The sequence below is a fragment of the Phyllostomus discolor genome, chromosome Y (assembly GCF_004126475.2).
Source record: "Phyllostomus discolor isolate MPI-MPIP mPhyDis1 chromosome Y, mPhyDis1.pri.v3, whole genome shotgun sequence".
NCBI lineage: Eukaryota > Metazoa > Chordata > Mammalia > Chiroptera > Phyllostomidae > Phyllostomus > Phyllostomus discolor.
In genome coordinates this window covers 577,531-596,347 of record NC_050199.1, presented here as the reverse complement: position 1 = coordinate 596,347, position 18,817 = coordinate 577,531, and the positions used below count along the sequence as shown (strand labels likewise).

The window sequence follows — 18,817 nt, the reverse complement described above, 5'->3', positions numbered from 1 at the left end:
AGAATTCCCATAGATTCAGTTATATTAAACAAAGGTTATTTTAACCAGAAGAGCCATAAACCAGACAATTAGAAATAGCTGTACGTACAGAGTTTGAATATCTTACTGTTTATTAAAATTCTCAGAATTTGTCATGGGGCAAAAGGATACGCTAAATTGAACAGAGGTTATAGGAAATTTATTATAAGGCCTTTGTGATGTCTAACTTACCTATTTACCTTTTCTGTCTAAAATATTTCTCTATGTACCATGGACTCTGACTCCCTGGTAACTGTTTTTAAGTGCTTAATTTATAATAGTTAACCAGCTTTTCTTATTTCTTTGCCTGTCTAATTCTACTTGATATATATTCCTATTCAAGGTAAAGGCGGGGCTGTTACTCCAACAACTTTTAGACACTCGGGGGCAATTTCATTAGAGGGGATTCTATTCTTTGGTCAAGAAATTATTTTATACAACTTCGTAGGAATTATGCAAATCAATAAACCTGAGATACAGATATCTAACAATCCCACCACCTTTTAATCTCCAAAACCAACAGGTAAGGAGAGATAAACAGGAAATTCAGCTACAGTAAACTCTTTTTATTTCTTATTTAATAAACACCAGGGAGGTCTGCCTCGAGCTAGCCTTTCCATGAAATTTAGAATTTTATAAAACACTTGAACTTCATCCTAATTGACCATTCTAATGTCACCCTCATTATATGCTCCTGTATAAGGCAATGGGAGATCTGGAACCCTCTGGAGACCATTATCTCCTTTTAGGGGATACCATAATTTGCCAATAATCTAATATGCTACCCAGGGGTATCCTGGGCTGTGGGTAAGGGTCTATATAGTTTTTTTCTTGTTTTCTAGAAAGACTCTTTGTATCTATGGGTAAGGAACAGGCGTGGGAAAGTCCGCCAATAATTCAACTTATATGTAACTGATTTATGAATTCTTATATGGGAACAACTGGGGATAATTTCTTACTCAGGTTCATAAACACTTGATTTAAAACAATCTGGGCATGATTCAGTAGTCTGGGGACAACTAGTTGTCCCTTCAGAATTTCCCTCAAAATCAATCATTGACTCTTTTCGAGCCTCTTTCTTCTCATGTTCTGTTCTTATGGGAATCAGGGTACAAAGTAAGACCATGATTAACATTAGCAAGGAAAGTATTAAAAGCAATCCCCAGAGAAACTACCGCTCCCCTTTGTATGCCACGCTCTCTTCCAGGAAGATGGATTCCTTGAATGCCCTCTTTCCACGTTCAGACCTTGTCAGACAACATGGTTGGAAGAGGGCGTGGCACTGGGGTAACCTCTGCCCTATGGGGACGGGGTGGGGAACAGCTGGGGACATCGGGCTGTCACATTACCACCTGAGTGGCCTCACCCCTACCCTTCCTGGTCAGGGACCCCATGGGTCCCCACTCCGAGCAGCCTGCTGGCCCCCAGCACCCAGGCTGCTTAAAGGCTGAGCCAGGCTCACTGCACCCAGGCCTCATCACCGTGAGGGCCATGCAGCGCCTTCCCAGGCCTGGAGCCCAGGCCTTGGGGAGCCCAGGCTGGGTGAGTGGCCCCTGCCTCTCTCCCTCACCTCAGGCGCCCCTGCCCACCCCCCTTTCTCTCTGACCCACCCTGCGGGGCCGCTGGACTGACCCGAAGGGCCCCTGAACCACCGCAGTGGGGGGCGGTCCTGCTCAGCAATCCCGAGATCCCAGGGATCCGGGTCATCCTAGTACAGTGGCAAGGCCGCGAACTGGACCCCCACAGCGCACGGGGGAGCTGGGGGTCCTCGGACACACTGTGCGGACAGTGGGCGGCCTGTGCGGGAGAGAGACACCGGGTGTCAGTTGGGATAAACCGGCCACAGAAATACTGGACGTGGCCGTGACAGGCTGCAGAACGAGCCTGGAAGCTGAGCTCAGTTCGGGGCGTGGCTCTGGCTCGTGGGCGTGGCCTCGCTGGGGGCGTGGCGGGACAGGCGCAGTAGGCGGGGCCTGCATACAGGAAGTCCCAGCTGAGTGGTGAGAACCAGCCCTGGGGGCGTGGTCGGCCCAGGGGCGGGGCTGTGTGGGCGGGGTCTCCTGGGCTTGGGGCTTCAATAGACCCGGCCGGCTCTCCGGGTCCACAGACCCAGGGTCAGGACACTTGGCCAAGAAGACCTTCCGCCTGGGGCCCAGGGAGTGTGGCGCGGACTCGAGAGTCATGGGCCTGTTCCGGGCGATCCCGAAGCTGCTGCATAAGCATGTGGTGATGGCCTGTATGGCCCCGGGCCACCAGCACGTCCTCAGAAACGCGGTGAATAGCCGGGACAGAACCGGGTCGGGTTCTGGGGTGCGAGGGGCAGGCTAGTGATCCGGGAGCCTAGTCCATCTGGGGCCCATGGACTGGTGCAGATGGTCACCTGGTGCCCCTGGCGCGGTGACTGCGGATCTGTGGGCCTGTGGGGACCAGGGACAAGGTGTGAGGCCCATGGAGTTGAGGCCCAGAGCTAGGAACTGGGGCAGTGGGGTCTGGGGCAGAGGCGTGCGGGCAGCTCCTAGCAGCTGGGGTCCAGGTCTGTGGGCCTGGGGAAGCCCGAACCTGGGCCATCTGGGCCGCGGGTTTGTGACCAGGCCTCGTGGTCTGGTGTCCCCCATGAGGTGGGCCCTTGGCACAACAAACTGTTCCATGTACCCAGCTGCCTCTGCCCTGGGGCTGCTGGGGGAGGGGGAGGGACTGAGCTCCATGGGTGCTCTGCAGGGCTGGCAAGGACAGGGGTCGCTGATGCCAGGTCCTCAGGGTGCACAGTGTGGGCACTTGGGGGGCCATGGACACCACCGGCCTCCTTCAGGGACCAGGGACTGTCTTGCTAGGTGAGCATTTCTAGGGGACCCGCGTAAAGGAGCCCCATTTCCCCACACAGCCTATTTCTGTCCTTTGCATTTCTTGTGGGGAGTATGTTTCCAGGTGCTGGACCCCAGGGTGGGGGTGGAACAGTGGCCTTGGGAATGTCCTGGGAGCTCTTCCACCCCCAGGGGTTCGATCCGAGTCCCCAGCACCTTTGTCGATACTGTCCCCAGGCGTTTGAGTGACAGGGGTGCACACCTCCCTTCCCTCTAAGCCCCAAGATCTGGCTCTGCAGGAAGTGGTTACTGGGGAAAGTTCACATTCGGCCACAGGGGCTGAGAGGCCACACTGGCTGTAACCCAACCCGGTCTGTTGGGGACCTGCGACCCTCACCCCCTCACGGCCCCTCTTCTCCCATTGCAGGGGCTCAGATTCACGGTGGTTCCTTCCAGATTTCAGGAGAATGTCAGGAAAGCCTCCTCCCTCAGCCCTTTCCCATATGCCATGGACACAGCCAAGCAGAAGGCCCTGGAGGTGGCCAGGAGGATGCACCAGGCAAGGACTCTGCTTCTGCCACCTGGGGATCTGGGGCCACAGGGTGGGTGGTGGGAGGTGGGGGTCAGGTTTTAGGGAGACATGTTGCATAAAAGCTGCCACAGTGTGCAGTCATGCAGCTTATTTATGGCTGAGGGTTGCAGTGTAACATACTCTTCCTCTCATGTAGCATTTGTGTAGCACAGCTCGTCACAAAGAATTGACATAGCAGGTCTGTTGCATTGTAACTATATCACAGACTATGGTAATTAGTGTGAAGGTGAAATTTACAATAAAGAATTAGTGTAGCTTACCTAATACATTGTTACCTAATAACACTTATTATTGCAGCTAATAGTATCATTTCTGTAATATAGATTGCGAATTACTTTGTTGCTATGTCATAGAGCATTGTAATTCTTACATGGGTATCATTTATTGTAATGCATGTCCCACCCACGTTACCGTACAATACCTTCCTATAAGGAACACAATGGTGTCTTCCACTGTGTAGCATTAATGCAGCTTATCACTACATGTTATAACAATATCCTATGGCAGTTGGGATGCTACCTGCATGAAGGTAATCCTGTGAGTAGTGGTATAAATGAGTGAGAACTGAGAGACTGATATTCGGCAGGTGGAGGTGAGTATGCCAGTGCGCCCCAAGGACACTGTGGGGTACACATTGTGGGGGAATGAATGGGGGCCACATGTCTGCCCCTGCTCAGCACGAGGGGCCACACAGGCCTTGCTCTCCCAAGTTAGCCCAGGCACCGGCAGTGAGGCCGTCTGCATGCACCAAACCACAGAAATGTGTCGTTTCTGAAGCTCAGCTCTGGTTTCAGCAGAAACACGGGAAAGCCGTGAAAGACACAGATGGCAAACCCACGGTGCAGAGCCTCCCCCCGACTGCCATTGTGGAACTGATAGACGGCTTCAAGGTGTCCAAGGTGACCTGCTGAGGCTCCTGAGGTGGCCGGGAGGGAGGGTACAACCTCGGGGCTGACCCACGGGAGCTCGTCTTGTTGTGTCCTGGAGACGAGGTGTCTGAGGTCCACGTCCCCCTGGGCCACGCTCTCTCCTCAGGCCCCAGGGAGGGTCTCACTGAGCTGCTGTTCGCCGCCCAGGCCCTGTTCACGGCTTGCAAGATGAAGGTGTTCGATTTGCTGGGGGACGAGGGCCCCCTGAGCACGGCGGACATTGCCAGGAAAATCGGTGCCTCAGAGGGCGGAACTGGATACCTGCTGGACGCCTGTGCAGGCCTGGGCCTGCTGGACAAGACAGAGGGAGGTGAGGGGCCTCGGAGGGGTTTCCTGGAGAACCTCAGAAGGCGGAAGCAGGTCCCTGAGTGGACGTGGCCTCTGAGCCCAGCAGGGGTGACCTCACGGTCTGTCCCTCTGCCACAGAAGTGTGGCTGTTCCCCAGAGGGTGGGACAGAGGATGGATGGAAGAAAGGGAAAGTCATGTGTGTGTGTGTGTGTGTGTGTGTGTGAGTGTGTCTGTGAGTGTGTGAGGATAGTGACTCCTCATGTCTCTGGTCTCGGAGGGGCTGTGTCACTCAGGGACCTCCAGAGACATGGAAGAAACAGGACATTTCCGTGTGCTCGACACAGACAGGGGTTGACCTACAGAGACAGATGAGGCGGCAGGTGGAGAGATGAGAGACACATAGATGGATGGATACTGAGATACAGTGGTCAGAAGGGTGGGTGGGGAGGAAGCAGAGAGATGGATCGGTGGGGAGGTGGAAGGAAGGACAGTAGGAAGAAGACGGATGTGTTGTTGAAGGTGGAGGTGATAGTGGGTGGGTGGGGCGATGGGCAGATGGAGAGTCAGGAGCCCTGGGTGGACATACGGATATGGAGCAGACCAGAGATGAGATGGACGGATGGATGGGTGGGTGGATGGATGGGTAGAGCCATGGTTAGCTGGGCAGATGCAAGCATGGACAGAGGATGGGTGGGTCCATGGATGGAAGGATGGATGGGTGGGTGGATGGATGGGTGGCTGCGACCATGGATAGGCAGCTAGTGAGACTGATGGGTCCATGGAAGAATGGATACAAGGCCAGTGAATGGATGGGTGGATCCTTCAAGGTGGACTGGGGAGCTGCCTGCCAGCATGTGGTGAGCAGCACTCTCAGGGATGGTGTTCGTGCTCCTTCCCCATGGACCTCAGCTGTGGTCTCGTGGTGGGACCAGCTCCAGCCTCACTGGGAGGACCTCACCTGTCACTTCAGGTTACAGCAACACACCCCTGGCCACCCTGTACCTGCTATCAGATGGTGAGTACTCCCTGCACAGCCTCATCATGATCCACGAGGAATTCAGCTGGCCCTTCTTCTCCTACCTGGACTTTGCTGTCCGGGAGGGCACCGTCCAGACCCAGAGGGCTCTGGGCACAGCGGGGGAGGACCACTATCAGGTGACCGGCCAGAGATGTTCCTTCCGTGCTTGGGTAGGGGAAGGGATCTGAGGGGACGGGAATGTGTTTGTCCTGGGGCTGCACGAAACTAGGAAGTCACCAAGGTTTTGCCCTCTGGATGCCACCTGTACTGATGGAGTCCCCTGTGGGAGGGTGGGTGGGGGAGGGGGTGGAGAAGGGAGAGGGACAGACACAGAGGGAGGCAGAGAGAGGGACACAGAGTCACAAGACAGACAGACAGGCTCAGAGAGAGGCACAGAGAGGCCCAGTCCCAGGGACACGTCAGCTGGGGGTGCCGCCCGGGTGCAGGAGGCCCAGCCTCTGCCTCTCTGCTCACACCCTGCTCTGCCTCAGGAGTGCTTCTACAAGAATCGAGAAAAGAAGCTGCAGTTCATGCGGGCCATGCACGGCCACACCAAGGTGGCTGCTCACCAGGTGGCCACAGCCTTTGACCTGTCTGGATTCACCTCTGCCTGCGACCTGGGAGGTGTGTAACCCCACGGGGACTCTGTGTCACCAGCTCGTGCATGCCTTTCCTGGGTCATATTGCATTGACTGACATACTCATAAGACTGCAAAACAGGGTTATCTCTCAAAAACACCCTAAGGACTCCTGAGCTGCCAGCTTGCATTTCCCTATTCTCCCTGCACACCCATCCTCCTAGTGGCCCAGAGTGGCTGCTGAAGCACCAGCTATCACATCTGCTTTCACAAACAAGAAAGTATTCGTGATGGTACCAGACCTCCACAACTTTGCCCTGACGATTCTCTTGTGAATCTGTGTCCACACCCCACTCACCTGCTCACCTGCAGGGTCTTGACCTTGGGAGGCCCCAATGCCCCCAGGAGACACCAGCCATCTGCATCATGCTTGGCTTTATTTCGCAGCAGTGGCTTCAATGCATGTTCCGGAACACTGCTGGCTTTGGCCTCAGTTGCACTTTGGAAACTCACCCAGGCCTCCCTAAGTGCCTGGAAGGGCATGCAGGGGTACAGTGTGTGATTTCACCTGCAGGGTCCACAGGCGCCCTTGCCTACGAGCTGGCCCGGCAGTACCCGGGTCTGAAGGTGACCATATTTGACCTACCAGAGGTCATCGAGGATGCCGTGTTCTTTAAGCCCCATGGACCCGAGGCAGGGCAGGTCAGCTTCGTGCCAGGTAAGAGCTCCTGTGCCTTTGCATCTGGTCAGGACTCTCTGACCTGTGACACGGAGCCTGTCCCTGTGTGTGTGTGAGTGTGGTGTCTGTGCCTCTGCAGGTGTGTGTGTGTGTGGGCAGGTGGGAGTCTGTGTGCCGTGCTCACCTCTGTCTGCATAGGGGCCCCTCGTCCACCTGGGGAAGGTTGCAGGACCCCCATCCAGTAGCAACTCCTCAGCACTCGGGTCCTTTATATAAGATGAGCCAGTGTCGGCTTGTCGCCAACCCACTCCCTCCTTGGACTTTCACCGCTGCCTGGATTCCCTGTAACCCCTGATACAGTGCCAGGGCTGGGTGAGGCTGTTACACTGTCTCCTTTCAGGAGTAACAAGAAAAACAGGTCTAGGCTTCGGGAGACACCCACATGCCCCCCCCCCCCCCCCCCCCCCCCCCCCGATTGCATAGGAACAATGTAACGTTTCCTCATTGGGCAGCAACATGTAATTGTTTCAAAACGTTTCCCTGTGTATTATTGTTTTCTTTGGCTAAATGCCAAGTACACAACCTGGGCACCTTAAAAGCACAGGAATTCCTCCTGCCTCCATCCTGGAGATCGGCCACCTGATTCCAGGTGTCCTGCAGCCCCGGTCCCTCCACGGGCTGCAGGGAGGGTGCTCTGCACCTCTTCCAGCTCCTGGAGCGCGGGGCGTCCCTGGGCTGGTGCTCACGTCCCTCCCGTCTCTGCCTCCACCCCCACGTGGCTTTTCCTCCTTTCTGGGTCTCCTCTTCTGTCCCTTCCAAGGACACTGCCACTGGATGTGAGGCCACCCTGACCCAGGACGGCCTCCTCTCAGCACCTCCACACATCCCACCTGCAAACACCCTGTTTCCATAAGGTGCCACTCCCGGGTTCCAGAGTTAGGACTTGGATCGGGTTGAGGGGGGCCCTATCACCCCACTGCAAGCAGACTCCTTTCCCGTTCAGTTCGGAGGTGGTGCCTCCCCATTTCTGTCTCAGGGAGAACTGGTTCTTGAGTCCCTGTGGGATGATTGCCCTCTATGTGTCCACCAGGGGACTTTTTCCGAGACACCCTCCCGGAGGCTGACCTGTACATCCTGTCCAAAATTCTGCACAACTGGCCCGACGACAAGGTGCACCAGCTGCTGAGCCGCATCTCCCGCAGCTGCAAGCCAGGTGAGACGGCCTCTTCGACCTCCTTTTCAGACACACATGAAGACCCGTCCATTTTTTAGAAAAGTAACTTTTAACCCCAGTGCGGTGTTGCCATGCCCCCTGTGATGCTCAGTTTACAGACTTCAGAGCTTGCTCTTGACTCCAGGATGTGGACTCAAGTGCCTGCACGTTGGGACAGTTGCCCCTAGCCTGGTTTCCCTGAGTGTCACTGTCCCGCCCCGCAGGGCCCTGAGGGAGCCTGGGTCCCTGCTCCGGGGGACCCCTCCCACAGCTGCCCTGCCCAGTGAGTTCCTCCCTCCTCAGCTAATCCTGTCTCCCTGTGACACCCACACTCCGCCTTCCTGCCCTCCCCCCTGCCCCTGGCCAGGATGCTGCTGCTGCTGCTGCTTGGAGCAGCTGGGGCCCAGGTTCCAGTCACCTGCTCCCCGATGGGCTCGCGGGGGCCCCTCCTATAATAAAAGGTTCCCCCTGTGCCCAATGGAGGGCATATCTCAGGGACCCTGGTCAGGACCCACAGACGACCAGGCACCCTCATTTACCTCCACCTCCGTTTCCTGTCCCTGCTCCCTTTCCTTCTGCCTGCTCACTCCCTCTGTCTGTCCCTTCGTGTCTCCCCGGGTCTCCCTGGGTCTCTGTGTCTTGTCTGTGCCTCCCTCTCTCTCTGTGTCCTTGTATGTCTTTCTCTCTGTCTCCCCTCCACCTCCCTGTCTGATTCCCCAGCCCGGTGGGATCTGTCTGCAGCCTGCACCCCTGAGGGCTGGAGTCCCTCAGCCCCCTCTGCTGGGTCCGGGGCAGGACCCCAGTGGCTGCTCTCGTGCACACAGGTGGCGGCCTCCTGGTGGCGGAACAGCTACTGGACGAGGACAAGTGCAGGCCCCTGCCCGCCTTGATGATGTCACTGAACATGAGGGTGCTGTTCCAAGGCCAGGAGCGCAGCCTGAGCGAATACTGGAGCCTGCTGCAGGCGCACGGCTTCACCGACGTGCGGGCCGTGCGCACTGGGAGCATCGCGGATGCCGTCCTGGCCACCAGAGCCTGACGGCCACCTGCACGCCAGTCCCAGGGTCACTCCCCAGGGAGGACACTGGCCCACAGTCCCCCACTATGGCTGGTCAGGTGGAGAGTTTGCTGCAAGGGGCTGGAGTCACCCCCAGGCTAAGGAACGGGGTCAGGAGTGGCACTTGGAGCTGGTTGGTGCGGCTGCACGGGACAAGGGCAGTACCAACTGGCTGGGCCACTCGTCCTCTGTGGGGGCCCTGGTCGGGGGCCTCCAGCCAGTGCACCTCCATAACATGGGCTGTGTCCACACTGCCCTCTCTCCACCGGCCCTGTGCGCTACCCACCACCTCCCCTCTCCCCAGCCAGGCTTCCAGGTCCCAGTGACATCCCAGCCGGCCTGTCCTGTGACCCTGCAGGAGATGCTCCTCCCCTTTCCCCCTCTGGTTGATCAGCCCGTTTACAAGATCACAGCGTAGGCAGGGGAAGGTGGACCTGGTGAAGGTGATTGTTCACCACAACGTCCCCAAACTCTGCAGCTGGGACTCTGTGTCCTGGTAAGGTGTCCGTGTCCCTAAAGAGTAAGGAAGCGCGTGCACACTGGTCAGCGGGAGGCAGTGGGCAGGGTGACCGGTGGTATCGTTCAGATGGATCTGTTCCATCTCCCTTGCAGCTCCAATCAGCAGTCTGTAGGACACAGAGCTTGTAGTCGTGATTTTCCCAGTGAGAATGGATTTCATAGACAATCTAGAAGTTGATTGACAAGATGCACACACACACATGATCAATACAGTGTCGATGATCACACACATAATCACTCATGCACAGTCCTGGATGGACACCTTGGTCCTCCACTGTCCAGGGAGCCCTGAGCCGAGGACCCACCCACGGGAGACCCCAGGCTGCAGAGGGACAGGCAGGTAACACTTGAGGGAACTGGGGAAGGGTCCCTGGTCCCCTGAGACCACTTCCTGTGTCTCTGTGGCTGTTGGAAATGCTCTTAGAAACAATGAACATGATGCGAAGGGAAGACTGACAGCCTGAGTGTGTGGTTATTGTGGACCTGGTGCGAACACTGTGGGTTTCAGGGCCTGTGGGGAAGGGTGGGGGCAGGGCATGCACCCCTGTCTCTCTCCTCAAAGGGACTTCCTCCTAGGAATGGGCAGGCCGCCCCAGGGGGCAGTGGGTGGCAGAGCTGAGCCCCACCCTTGGGTGCAGTTCCCGCATTCCTTTGCTCATTGAGAGGTGTGTGAGTGCCCCAGGACCCGGGACAGTCTGGAAGGGTCATCCTGGGGTGCCACCGTCCAGCCGCAGCTGGGTCCAGGGTTTCCTGAAAGGTGGGGAAGGCGTCGGCGATGGGAGACAGACGACAACACGCCTCAGAGGACGGTGATGCTCTGTTCTGTTTATTGCAAGTACAAGCAGGTTTTTATGCTTTCATTTTTAGCAGTGATTGACATTTGCGATTAGGTAAAGCAGAAAATAATGAATACAAAGGTAACCAGGAAAAATACAAGAATTCCCATAGATTCAATTATATTAAACAAAGGTTATTTTAACCAGAAGAGCCATAAACCAGACAATTAGAAATAGCTGTACGTACAGAGTTTGAATATCTTACTGTTTATTAAAATTCTCAGAATTTGTCATGGGGCAAAAGGATACGCTAAATTGAACAGAGGTTATAGGAAATTTATTATAAGGCCTTTGTGATGTCTAACTTACCTATTTACCTTTTCTGTCTAAATATTTCTCTATGTACCATGGACTCTGACTCCCTGGTAACTGTTTTTAAGTGCTTAATTTATAATAGTTAACCAGCTTTTCTTATTTCTTTGCCTGTCTAATTCTACTTGATATATATTCCTATTCAAGGTAAAGGCGGGGCTGTTACTCCAACAACTTTTAGACACTCGGGGGCAATTTCATTAGAGGGGATTCTATTCTTTGGTCAAGAAATTATTTTATACAACTTCGTAGGAATTATGCAAATCAATAAACCTGAGATACAGGTATCTAACAATCCCACCACCTTTTAATCTCCAAAACCAACAGGTAAGGAGAGATAAACAGGAAATTCAGTAAACTCTTTTTATTTCTTATTTAATAAACACCAGGGAGGTCTGCCTCGAGCTAGCCTTTCCATGAAATTTAGAATTTTATAAAACACTTGAACTTCATCCTAATTGACCATTCTAATGTCACCCTCATTATATGCTCCTGTATAAGGCAATGGGAGATCTGGAACCCTCTGGAGACCATTATCTCCTTTTAGGGGATACCATAATTTGCCAATAATCTAATATGCTACCCAGGGGTATCCCTGGGCTGTGGGTAAGGGTCTATATAGTTTTTTCTTGTTTTCTAGAAAGATCTTTGTATCTATGGGTAAGGAACAGGTGTGGGAAAGTCCACCAATAATTCAACTTATTGTAACTGATTTATGAATTCTTATATGGGAACAACTGGGGATAATTTCTTACTCAGGTTCATAAACACTTTATTTAAAACAATCTGGGCATGATTCAGTAGTCTGGGGAGAACTAGTTGTCCCTTCAGAATTTCCCTCAAAATCAATCATTGACTCTTTTCGAGCCTCTTTCTTCTCATGTTCTGTTCTTATGGGAATCAGGGTACAAAGTAAGACCATGATTAACATTAGCAAGGAAAGTATTAAAAGCAATCCCCAGAGAAACTACCACCCCCCTTTGTATGCCACGCTCTCTTCCAGGAAGATGGATTCCTTGAATGCCCTCTTTCCACGTTCAGACCTTGTCAGACAACATGGTTGGAAGAGGGCGTGGCACTGGGGTAACCTCTGCCCTATGGGGACGGGGTGGGGAACAGCTGGGGACATCGGGCTGTCACATTACCACCTGAGTGGCCTCACCCCTCCCCTTCCTGGTCAGGGACCCCATGGGTCCCCACTCCGAGCAGCCTGCTGGCCCCCAGCACCCAGGCTGCTTAAAGGCTGAGCCAGGCTCACTGCACCCAGGCCTCATCACCGTGAGGGCCATGCAGCGCCTTCCCAGGCCTGGAGCCCAGGCCTTGGGGAGCCCAGGCTGGGTGAGTGGCCCCTGCCTCTCTCCCTCACCTCAGGCGCCCTGCCCACCCCCCTTTCTCTCTGACCCACCCTGCGGGGCCGCTGGACTGACCCGAAGGGCCCCTGAACCACCGCAGTGGGGGGCGGTCCTGCTCAGCAATCCCGAGATCCCAGGGATCCGGGTCATCCTAGTACAGTGGCAAGGCCGCGAACTGGACCCCCACAGCGCACGGGGGAGCTGGGGGTCCTCGGACACACTGTGCGGACAGTGGGCGGCCTGTGCGGGAGAGAGACAACCGGGGTGTCAGTTGGGATAAACCGGCCACAGAAATACTGGACGTGGCCGTGACAGGCTGCAGAACGAGCCTGGAAGCTGAGCTCAGTTCGGGGCGTGGCTCTGGCTCGTGGGCGTGGCCTCGCTGGGGGCGTGGCGGGACAGGCGCAGTAGGCGGGGCCTGCATACAGGAAGTCCCAGCTGAGTGGTGAGAACCAGCCCTGGGGGCGTGGTCGGCCCAGGGGCGGGGCTGTGTGGGCGGGGTCTCCTGGGCTTGGGGCTTCAATAGACCCGGCCGGCTCTCCGGGTCCACAGACCCAGGGTCAGGACACTTGGCCAAGAAGACCTTCCGCCTGGGGCCCAGGGAGTGTGGCGCGGACTCGAGAGTCATGGGCCTGTTCCGGGCGATCCCGAAGCTGCTGCATAAGCATGTGGTGATGGCCTGTATGGCCCGGGCCACCAGCACGTCCTCAGAAACGCGGTGAATAGCCGGGACAGAACCGGGTCGGGTTCTGGGGTGCGAGGGGCAGGCTAGTGATCCGGGAGCCTAGTCCATCTGGGGCCCATGGACTGGTGCAGATGGTCACCTGGTGCCCCTGGCGCGGTGACTGCGGATCTGTGGGCCTGTGGGGACCAGGGACAAGGTGTGAGGCCCATGGAGTTGAGGCCCAGAGCTAGGAACTGGGGCAGTGGGGTCTGGGGCAGAGGCGTGCGGGCAGCTCCTAGCAGCTGGGGTCCAGGTCTGTGGGCCTGGGGAAGCCCGAACCTGGGCCATCTGGGCCGCGGGTTTGTGACCAGGCCTCGTGGTCTGGTGTCCCCCATGAGGTGGGCCCTTGGCACAACAAACTGTTCCATGTACCCAGCTGCCTCTGCCCTGGGGCTGCTGGGGGGGGGGAGGGACTGAGCTCCATGGGTGCTCTGCAGGGCTGGCAAGGACAGGGGTCGCTGATGCCAGGTCCTCAGGGTGCACAGTGTGGGCACTTGGGGGGCCATGGACACCACCGGCCTCCTTCAGGGACCAGGGACTGTCTTGCTAGGTGAGCATTTCTAGGGGACCCGCGTAAAGGAGCCCCATTTCCCCACACAGCCTATTTCTGTCCTTTGCATTTCTTGTGGGGAGTATGTTTCCAGGTGCTGGACCCCAGGGTGGGGGTGGAACAGTGGCCTTGGGAATGTCCTGGGAGCTCTTCCACCCCCAGGGGTTCGATCCGAGTCCCCAGCACCTTTGTCGATACTGTCCCCAGGCGTTTGAGTGACAGGGGTGCACACCTCCCTTCCCTCTAAGCCCCAAGATCGGCTCTGCAGGAAGTGGTACTGGGGAAAGTTCACATTCGGCCACAGGGGCTGAGAGGCCACACTGGCTGTAACCCAACCCGGTCTGTTGGGGACCTGCGACCCTCACCCCCTCACGGCCCCTCTTCTCCCATTGCAGGGGCTCAGATTCACGGTGGTTCCTTCCAGATTTCAGGAGAATGTCAGGAAAGCCTCCTCCCTCAGCCCTTTCCCATATGCCATGGACACAAGCCAAGCAGAAGGCCCTGGAGGTGGCCAGGAGCATGCACCAGGCAAGGACTCTGCTTCTGCCACCTGGGGATCTGGGGCCACAGGGTGGGTGGTGGGAGGTGGGGGTCAGGTTTTAGGGAGACATGTTGCATAAAAGCTGCCACAGTGTGCAGTCATGCAGCTTATTTATGGCTGAGGGTTGCAGTGTAACATACTCTTCCTCTCATGTAGCATTTGTGTAGCACAGCTGGTCACAAAGAATTGACATAGCAGGTCTGTTGCATTGTAACTATATCACAGACTATGGTAATTAGTGTGAAGGTGAAATTTACAATAAAGAATTAGTGTAGCTTACCTAATACATTGTTACCTAATAACACTTATTATTGCAGCTAATAGTATCATTTCTGTAATATAGATTGCGAATTACTTTGTTGCTATGTCATAGAGCATTGTAATTCTTACATGGGTATCATTTATTGTAATGCATGTCCCACCCACGTTACCGTACAATACCTTCCTATAAGGAACACAATGGTGTCTTCCACTGTGTAGCATTAATGCAGCTTATCACTACATGTTATAACAATATCCTATGGCAGTTGGGATGCTACCTGCATGAAGGTAATCCTGTGAGTAGTGGTATAAATGAGTGAGAACTGAGAGACTGATATTCGGCAGGTGGAGGTGAGTATGCCAGTGCGCCCCAAGGACACTGTGGGGTACACATTGTGGGGGAATGAATGGGGGCCACATGTCTGCCCCTGCTCAGCACGAGGGGCCACACAGGCCTTGCTCTCCCAAGTTAGCCCAGGCACCGGCAGTGAGGCCGTCTGCATGCACCAAACCACAGAAATGTGTCGTTTCTGAAGCTCAGCTCTGGTTTCAGCAGAAACACGGGAAAGCCGTGAAAGACACAGATGGCAAACCCACGGTGCAGAGCCTCCCCCGACTGCCATTGTGGAACTGATAGACGGCTTCAAGGTGTCCAAGGTGACCTGCTGAGGCTCCTGAGGTGGCCGGGAGGGAGGGTACAACCTCGGGGCTGACCCACGGGAGCTCGTCTTGTTGTGTCCTGGAGACGAGGTGTCTGAGGTCCACGTCCCCCTGGGCCACGCTCTCTCCTCAGGCCCCAGGGAGGGTCTCACTGAGCTGCTGTTCGCGCCCAGGCCCTGTTCACGGCTTGCAAGATGAAGGTGTTCGATTTGCTGGGGGACGAAGGCCCCCTGAGCACGGCGGACATTGCCAGGAAAATCGGTGCCTCAGAGGGCGGAACTGGATACCTGCTGGACGCCTGTGCAGGCCTGGGCCTGCTGGACAAGACAGAGGGAGGTGAGGGGCCTCGGAGGGGTTTCCTGGAGAACCTCAGAAAGTAGAAGCAGGTCCCTGAGTGGACGTGGCCTCTGAGCAAAGCAGGGGTGACCTCACGGGCTGTCCCTCTGCCCCAGAAGTGTGGCTGTTCCCCAGAGGGTGGGACAGAGGATGGATGGAAGAAAGGGAAAGTCATGTGTGTGTGTGTGTGTGTGTGTGTGTGTGTCTGTGAGTGTGTGAGGATAGTGACTCCTCATGTCTCTGGTCTCGGAGGGGCTGTGTCAGCCAGGGACCTCCAGAGACATGGAAGAAACAGGACATTTCCGTGTGCACGACACAGACAGGGGTTGACCTACAGGGACAGATGAGGCGGCGGGTGGAGGAATGAGGAACACATAGATGGATGGATACTCGGATACAGTAGGCAGAAGGGTGGGTGGGGAGGAAGCAGAGAGATGGATCGGTGGGGAGGGGAAGGAAGGACAGAAGGAAGAAGATGGATGTGTTGTTGAAGGTGGAGGTGATAGTGGGTGGGTGGGGCGATGGGCAGATGGAGAATCAGGAGCCCTGGGTGGACATTCGGACATAGAGCAGACCAGAGATGAGATGGACAGATGGACGGATGGATGGAGGAGTGGGTGGATGGAGGGATGGGTGGGTGGATGGGTGGGTAGAGCCATGGTTAGCTGGGCAGATGCAAGCATGGACAGAGGATGGGTGGGTCCATGGATGGCAGGATGGATGGGTGGGTGGATGGATGGGTGGCTGCGACCATGGATAGGCAGCTAGTGAGACTGATGGGTCCATGGAAGAATGGATACAAGGCCAGTGAATGGATGGGTGGATCCTTCAAGGTGGACTGGGGAGCTGCCTGTCAGCATGTGGTGAGTAGCACTCTCAGGGATGGTGTTCGTGCTCCTTCCCCATGGACCTCAGCTGTGGTCTCGTGGTGGGACCAGCTCCAGCCTCACTGGGAGGACCTCACCTGTCACTTCAGGTTACAGCAACACACCCCTGGCCACCCTGTACCTGCTGTCAGATGGCGAGTACTCCCTGCACAGCTTCGTCATGATCCACGAGGAATTCAGCTGGCCCTTCTTCTCCTACCTGGACTTTGCTGTCCGGGAGGGCACCATCCAGGCCCAGAGGGCTCTGGGCACAGCAGGGGAGGACCACTATCAGGTGACCGGCCAGAGATGTTCCTTCCGTGCTTGGGTCGGGGAAAGGATCTGAGGGGATGGGATTCCTGTGTGGCCTGGGGCTTCACGAACCTCAGAAGCCACCGAGCTTTGTCTTCTGGATGCCACCTGTCCTAGTGGAGTCCCCTGTGGGAGGGTGCATGGGGGAGGGGGTGGAGAAGGGAGAGGGACAGACACAGAGGGAGGCAGAGAGGGACACAGAGTCACAAGGCAGACAGATAGACACAGAGAGAGGCACAGAGAGGCCCAGTCCCAGGGACATGTCAGCTGGGGGTGCCGCCCGGGTGCAGGAGGCCCAGCCTGTGCCTCTCTGCTCACACCCTGCTCTGCCTCAGGAGTCCTTCTACAAGAATCGAGAAAAGAAGCTGCAGTTCATGCGGGCCATGCACGGCCACACCAAGGTAGCTGCTCGCCAGGTGGCCACAGCCTTTGACCTGTCTGGATTCACCTCTGCCTGCGACCTGGGAGGTGTGTAACCCCACGGGGACTCTGTGTCACCAGCTCGTGCATGCCTTTCCCTGGGTCATATTGCATTGACTGACATGCTCATAAGACTGCAAAACAGAGTTATCTCTCAAAAATACCCCAAGGACTCCTGAGCTTCCACCTTGCATTTCCCTATTCTCCCTGCACACCCATCCTCCTAGTGGCCCAGTGTGGCTGCTGAAGCACCAGCCATCACATCAGCTTTCACATACCGGAAAGGATTAGAGATGGTACCAGACCTCCACAACTTTGCCCTGAGGATTCTCTTGTGACTCTGTGTCCACACCCCACTCACCTGCTCACCTGCAGGGTCCTGACCTTTGGAGGACCCAATGCCCACAAGAGACACCAGCCATCTGCATCATGGCTGGTGGTATTTCACAGCAGTGGCTTCAATGCATGTTCCAGTACATTGCTTGATTTGGCCTCAGTTGCACTTTGGAACCTCACCCAGGCATCCCTAAGTGCCTGGAAGGGCAGGTAAGGGTACATTTTGTGATTTCACCTGCAGGATCCACAGGCGCCCTTGCCTACGAGCTGGCCAGGCAGTACCCGGGTCTGAAGGTGACCATATTTGACCTGCCAGAGGTCATCGAGGATGCCGTGTGTTTTAAGCCCCATGGACCCCAGACAGTGCAGGTCAGCTTCGTGCCAGGTAAGGGCTCCTGTGCCTTTGCATCTGGTCAGCAGTTGTGTGCTGTGTGACACGGAGCCTGTCCCTGTGTGTGCGTGAGTGTGGTGTCTGTGCCTCTGCAGGTGTGTGTGTGTGCAGGTGGGAGTCTGTGTGCCGTGCTCACCTCTGTCTGCACAGGGGCCCCTCGTCCACCTGGGGAAGGTTGCAGGACCCCCATCCAGTAGCAACTCCTCAGCACTCGGGTCCTTTATACAAAATGAGCCGGTGTCGGCTTGTCGCCAACCTACTCCCTCCTGTGGACTTTCAAGGCTGCCTGGATTCCCTGTAACCCCTGATACAGTGCCAGGGCTGGGTGAGGCTGTTACACTGTCTCCTTTCAGGAATAACAAGAAAAACAGGTCTAGGTTTCGGGAGACACCCACATGCCCCCCCCCCCATTGCATAGGAACAATGTAACGTTTCCTCATTGGGCAGCAACATGTAATTGTTTCAAAACGTTCCCTGTGTATTATTGTTTTCTTTGGCTAAATGCCAAGTACACAACCTGGGCAACTTAAAAGCAAGGAATTCCTCCTGCCTCCATCCTGGAGATCGGCCACCTGATTCCAGGTGTCCTGCAGCCCCGGTCCCTCCACGGGCTGCAGGGAGGGTGCTCTGCACCTCTTCCAGCTCCTGGAGCTCGGGGCGTCCCTGGGCTGGTGCTCACGTCCTCCCGTCTCTGCCTCCCCCCCATGTGGCTTTTCCTCCTTTCTGGGTCTCCTCTTCTGTCCCTTCCAAGCACACTGCCACTGGATGTGAGGCCACCCTGACCCAGGACGGCCTCCTCTCATGTCCTCCATGCATCCCACCTGCAAACACCCTGTTTCCATAAGGTGCCACTCCCGGGTTCCAGAGTTAGGACTTGGATCGGGTTGAGGGGGGCCCTATCACCCCACTGCAAGCAGACTCTTTTTCCGTTCAGTTCGGAGGTGGTGCCTCCCCATTTCTGTCTCAGGGAGAACTGGTTCTTGAGTCCCTGTGGGATGATTGCCCTCTATGTGTCCACCAGGGGACTTTTTCCGAGACACCCTCCCAGAGGCTGACCTGTACATCCTGTCCAAAATTCTGCACAACTGGCCCGACGACAAGGTGCACCAGCTGCTGAGCCGCATCTCCCGCAGCTGCAAGCCAGGTGAGACGGCCTCTTCGACCTCCTTTTCAGACACACATGAAGACCCGTCCATTTTTTAGAAAAGTAACTTTTATGCCCAGGGG

At 55.8% G+C, this 18,817-nt stretch overlaps 2 protein-coding genes across 2 annotated transcripts; both read left to right on the top strand.

Moving 5' to 3' along the window:
* Positions 1–2,199: 2,199 nt before the first annotated feature.
* Positions 2,200–9,304, top strand: LOC114489871 (probable bifunctional dTTP/UTP pyrophosphatase/methyltransferase protein). The gene is made up of 9 exons (XM_036017248.1): positions 2,200–2,292; positions 3,247–3,378; positions 4,209–4,310; positions 4,488–4,650; positions 5,600–5,784; positions 6,139–6,271; positions 6,800–6,943; positions 7,995–8,117; positions 8,942–9,304. The coding sequence occupies exons 1-9, from the start codon at positions 2,200–2,202 to the stop codon at positions 9,154–9,156; spliced, it is 1,290 nt and encodes a 429-aa protein (XP_035873141.1). The 3' UTR covers positions 9,157–9,304.
* Positions 9,305–12,819: 3,515 nt separating this feature from the next.
* Positions 12,820–18,793, top strand: LOC114489872 (probable bifunctional dTTP/UTP pyrophosphatase/methyltransferase protein). Its single transcript, XM_036017247.1, has 7 exons — positions 12,820–12,874; positions 14,823–14,926; positions 15,103–15,265; positions 16,242–16,426; positions 16,779–16,911; positions 17,441–17,584; positions 18,612–18,793. The coding sequence occupies exons 1-7, from the start codon at positions 12,820–12,822 to the stop codon at positions 18,791–18,793; spliced, it is 966 nt and encodes a 321-aa protein (XP_035873140.1).
* Positions 18,794–18,817: the final 24 nt, after the last annotated feature.